A 5000-nucleotide genomic window follows, 5' to 3' on the forward strand; every position below is an offset into this window, starting at 1 on the left:
CGGCGAACTTCAATGGGGAGCAACTAGCCTCTCACCAGTGTGGCCCCGGTTCGATTCCCGGACGCGGCGACGTACATATAATGTGGACTGACTTTGTTGGTTCTCTACTCTGCACCGAAAGGTTTTTCTCCGGGTACTCTACTCTTCCGCTGTCCTCAAAAACCTATTTTAGATCTTATTTGAGTTAAAATGATTTGGTTCTGTGTTGAGTCTCCTCAACTGGGGAGCCAGGGCGGCTTAGCGGATATCAACCTTGCCTTCCACCTCTGCGACCCGGGTTCAACCCTCGGCCCCGAGTTGCAGTCGATCTCAATCTGACTCCAAGGGTTTTCCTTCGGGTACTCCAGTTTTCCTTCCTCATCAAAATCGACTCTCAGTCAATTACATCCGGCTGCGGGCGGATACCCTCGATAGGGATAACCTCTGGTATCCTTCCCTTTCATTGAATTTAATTGATAAAGTTGGTATTATAATTGGTACCCCAGCGCTAGAGGACTTGACACTAAAATAAGCTCATTATTATTATTATTTATTATATAGATACGGATGAAATATTAGGATTTCTATTTTTCTAAAAAATCATATCTTCACCGCGCGCAGCGAACATATTATTTTTGTCTTTCACATGTGAGCATAAAGGTGTCGTCTTGGTAACTAACACGATTAGCCAAAAAAAAAAGCGAGCTTCCCCTTCTTTGTAAGATACTCTTGTGCTGTAATATAACTTTCTCTACTACACTAACATTAACATCCGTGTTTCAGCGGTTGATGACCACTTTGATCGCCATTTCGAAAATGAATAAAACAAAGTGTTTTTGATCTGGACATTTCATCAGTATCAATGTAATAAACAGAACATTACGTGGCCGCTTGGGGATAAGAATTCTATCTTCTCGTACTGATACTTTCTCTCACGAGGGAGCGCAGCGAACGAGTGAGAGAAAGTATACTGTCAGCACTCGAAGATAAAATTCGTATCCCGCACGGCCATGTAATAACCTTTATTTTTATGAAAGAAAACTAAATCAGCTGCGTTTAGGGAGCTGGGGTATGATACTTTTGTATGAAATGTACGCTCGTGTAATAATGAATTTTAATTCGTTCCACAGATTTTATCGCACACTGACGATCACTGTTTGTTGGCTCCAATTCCCTGCCCCTATGCTGAGATAGGCTGCACCAAAAAGGTGATTTCAGGGAGGCTGATATTAGTAAAGTTTACTAGTTTACAGGGATGAAAATAAAGCAAAACACAATCATTCAAAATGGCTTTCCGAAAGTTCACCCGAAAGAGAAAGCTATTTATTCGTTAGCCTGCGTAGCTGGCGGGATTGTTGGCACCAGAGGCAAATAGCCAGCGGCGAAGCCGCGCGGAGAATGAGGACGGACAGCGCTCCGTCCCATTCTCCGCACGGCTTGGCCGCACGTTAATTTGCCTCTCGCGCCAACAATCTCGCCAGGTACGCAGGCTATTTATTCCTGATTAAGTGGAAAGATTAGGAACTAAAAAAAGAATCCAAATTTCTATAGGTGGATTGCATACATTCCCTTGAGACTGAGGTGACAATTTTGTACGAATGCTGGTGGAGGAACAAAAGTGGTGCTGAAGTAACGTGAAAGAAAGCTACATATTAGAGGACTTACGTAAAGACAACAGCGACTGCCACGAGAACGAAACAAACCTGCACATTTAATGAGAAAAAAAAATTTCTGCTTGCTCTGCACGTGCGGTTTTCATTTTGGTATGAACGTACATTTTTTTGCCTTCCTAAGTTGCTCAATCACGCGAAATGGCCATATTTGAAGTACTGCTCTCGTTCATGCGCGTTTGATTTATACCAGACACTTAATGGACATTTTAGATTCGGAATGGCTGTGAAAAATTACTACATGATACCAATACCGTCGGCGTACAATTAAATTTCGCATCCGTTGCTGGAAGCAAATTAACCGGGATGGCCATTGTTTTGGATTATGCTCTTAGTAGACTGGAATGGGTAACAGAAGAGAAAGACAAACGGAACGAGGGAGAAGAAACGTACGGTGCAAAATTACTAGGAAATCATCAAGTCATACCAGTATGGACAGGCACTCTTCCCACACTCCCCACGTATAACTACCGTAAATCCTCTATTTAGCCCCCCGGTCGCATTTCGGCATGGGTTTGCGAGTCCCGGGGGGCTTATTTATTTCAAGCAAGTTTGTGGGTGGGGGGCTTAATGGCTTATTTAATTTAGCGAAATGCATTATCGGTAGCAAAAAAAGAGAGAGAACGAAACAGACTAGAGGTACGGTTTTTTACTACTTTGGAGCAGGGCAATGACTGTCTGATATGGAGATTTGAGTGATATTTACGGGTTGTGCAAGTTATTTGCAACATTTTGATTCACTTGCGGGAACCAAATCTGAACTTCCAGCAAGTGAATAAACCATACCAGATCAATCCACATGGAGTGTTGCTGTCGTGATTAATTAATACATTCTATCCAGGGCTTGAGACTAACTTTTTAGCTCACTAGCCTAGTGGCTAGTATCAGGTCTGATTTCACTAGCCAAATCTAAATTTGCACTAGCCAGTCTCGTCATGCGCAGTTTCATTCATGTGTAAAAACCATAACGAAAGAAATTCCACATTTGCCAACACAACTCGCGCTTTTAGTAAATATTCTCATATTCCATATCTATCCTAGCAACAGTGACGCAAATAATGCTGGAGTGTACTGAAAGCTTCCCGTATTTTTCTCATGAAGGAAACGTTTTGTGGCCTTGAGGACAATTCTCACAGAACCGTTGCCAAAACTTTGCAACTCACAAATCCACTGGAGAATGGAAAACGCGGAATAAAGTACCGTACATAAAACTAAACTGCTCGTTTGGAAGTCTGTGGAAAGGTTGTTCCTTTTATTAGAGCGCCATTCTACACGTGAAGCACAAAAGCAGCGGAATGCAGGAAAATAATATCTTAAATTAGATATTAGACATAAAGGAAATTCGAAAAGACAGACTTGCCCTCTTATAAGATTTTCTTTTTAACAGTAATCCGTGCATTTTATTCTTGAATGGTTTTCGGATTCAACTAATATTCGGCGGCCACTGTGCTCTCGAACAAGTTTTTCCTCTTTTTATGTGAGATTCACCATTCGTAGTAAACGAGATAAGTCGCTCCATATTATCTTTCTTTTTTTTAAATTCGAAATGAATTAAATTTGAAATAAATTAAATTTGGATTTAATTTCTAAACAAGTACGTGACCTCTTTCCATATACACGTAACAACGTCGCAAACAGTTTGCGTTGGCTCGATCGCAAACGCTGTCACTTTTTGCGCTTGTGTTTGCGATCCTGTTTTCCATATGCGTGATTGCTTTACGCAACTTGATCTCATGACATCGTAAGAAAAGGGCGCAAAAGTAAAAGCAGAATTAGTTTTTGTGTCGTGTTCAACTTCCTCTTGTGTTGGAGATGTTGGGAAGAAGAAGGCAGAGAGGAAGTGTCAAGAGACGTCATCGATTCTGGGTCCGATACATTTTCGAGGAGCAGCAACGGCTGCAGCGTAACCTGTATCAAATTATACTGTCGGAACTGGCTCTTTGTGATCAAGAACTTTACTACAGGTATATTTGGTGGGGTATTCCTTTACGATATCGTTAAATTCACACTGTTTTGAGGAGTAGCCTTGCCTCTAATTCGTCAAAACGTATCACGTGCACAAAAATATCGTCGATCGAAAACAATCAGAAACAGTTTACGATTGTGTTTCCATATCGTTGTTTCCTCGCTTTTGCATTGCTACTCGTCGCCAACAAGACGTAACGATAGAAAATTTTCTATCTCTTGCGTCTTGTTTGCGATCATCGGCGATTGGTCGGGAATGAACGTAAAAGGTGTTTCCATTTACGCAAACTGTTTGTGATCAAGCTCTCGGAAGGTGCTTGCGATTGTTTGCGACGGAGTTACGCGCATATGGAAACAGCAGCCGAGAAGTTCCGCATGATTTCACACGTGATTAATCGTTCGTAACGTGGCGTGGGGAAACTGTAATCCGCGTTGGTTTCCTCTTAGTTTTTTCTTTTCAACTTTTCATTTTCTAAGGCAGTAAATTCCATAAAATCTGCTCAGAGTTTCTGTTAGTTTCTATTTCCTTTTGCCTTATCCATGAGAAATAATTTTCATTTTTCTTTTCGTCCAGAACTCCACTGCTTCACAATATTTAATAGGCCAATGGCTACTGGAAGCTCAAAATCTACTAGCCAAAACTGAAATTTCACTAGCCTGTGGCTAGTTGGCTACTGTTAGTGTCGAGCCCTGCTGTCAGTAATTAATTTGGTTATGAAGAATAAGTGAGGAGGGCAGGCGGGGCTTAAAAGACAGGGGGGCTTAATAAATTAAGGTTTAAAATTTTCTTCCTCTGAGAAGCGGGGGCTTAATAGAGGATTTACTTTAGTTGGATTAGAAATCAACGCATTTTATCACAATAGAACGCGCACACGTTTCCTTTCATTACATTTAATGAGAAGATATATTGTTGCTGCAGGTTCTGCCACCTGAGATTGAATCTCATCTTAACTCTGAAACCCGAATGCATATTGACTTGGTCTGTACAAAGTTGAAGGACACAGAAGAAGAGTTGCGAAACACTAAAGACCACCTTGACTTGGCCTGTGCAAAGTTGGAGAACACAGAAGAAGAGTTACGGAATACTAAAGACCACCTTGACTTGACCTGTGCAAAGTTGAAGAACACAGAAGAAGAGCTGCGAAATACTAAAGAGCAGTTCAAGGAGGCCACGAAGAAACATGAAGAGAGGATCAATGCTCTTGAAAATAAACCGTTCATATACACGTGGAAGATTGATGCTTTCCAGGAGGTCTTAAAACGGGCTAAAGAAGGAGACGTAGTTAAGATACACAGTGATCCATTTTATACCACTGAATGTGGTTATAAAGTTCGATTGCGTTTGTTTCCGAATGGTGCTTCCACAGGGAAAAACACTCATTTGTC

General features: G+C 41.3%; 1 protein-coding gene across 1 annotated transcript in view; it reads left to right on the plus strand.

Annotated features, from left to right (window-relative positions):
- Nucleotides 1-5000, plus strand: part of LOC138015076 (TNF receptor-associated factor 4-like) — a 12431-nt gene that overhangs the window by 6550 nt on the left and 881 nt on the right. Inside the window, exons 5-6 of the mRNA XM_068861985.1 lie at nt 1110-1187; nt 4534-5000. The exon at nt 4534-5000 is cut by the window's right edge and continues 881 nt beyond it. Coding sequence (XP_068718086.1) covers nt 1110-1187; nt 4534-5000 — 545 coding nt within the window. The remainder of the gene's footprint in view (nt 1-1109; nt 1188-4533) is intronic.

The sequence above is a fragment of the Montipora capricornis genome, chromosome 9, assembly GCF_036669925.1.
Source record: "Montipora capricornis isolate CH-2021 chromosome 9, ASM3666992v2, whole genome shotgun sequence".
Taxonomy (NCBI): Eukaryota; Metazoa; Cnidaria; class Anthozoa; order Scleractinia; family Acroporidae; genus Montipora; species Montipora capricornis.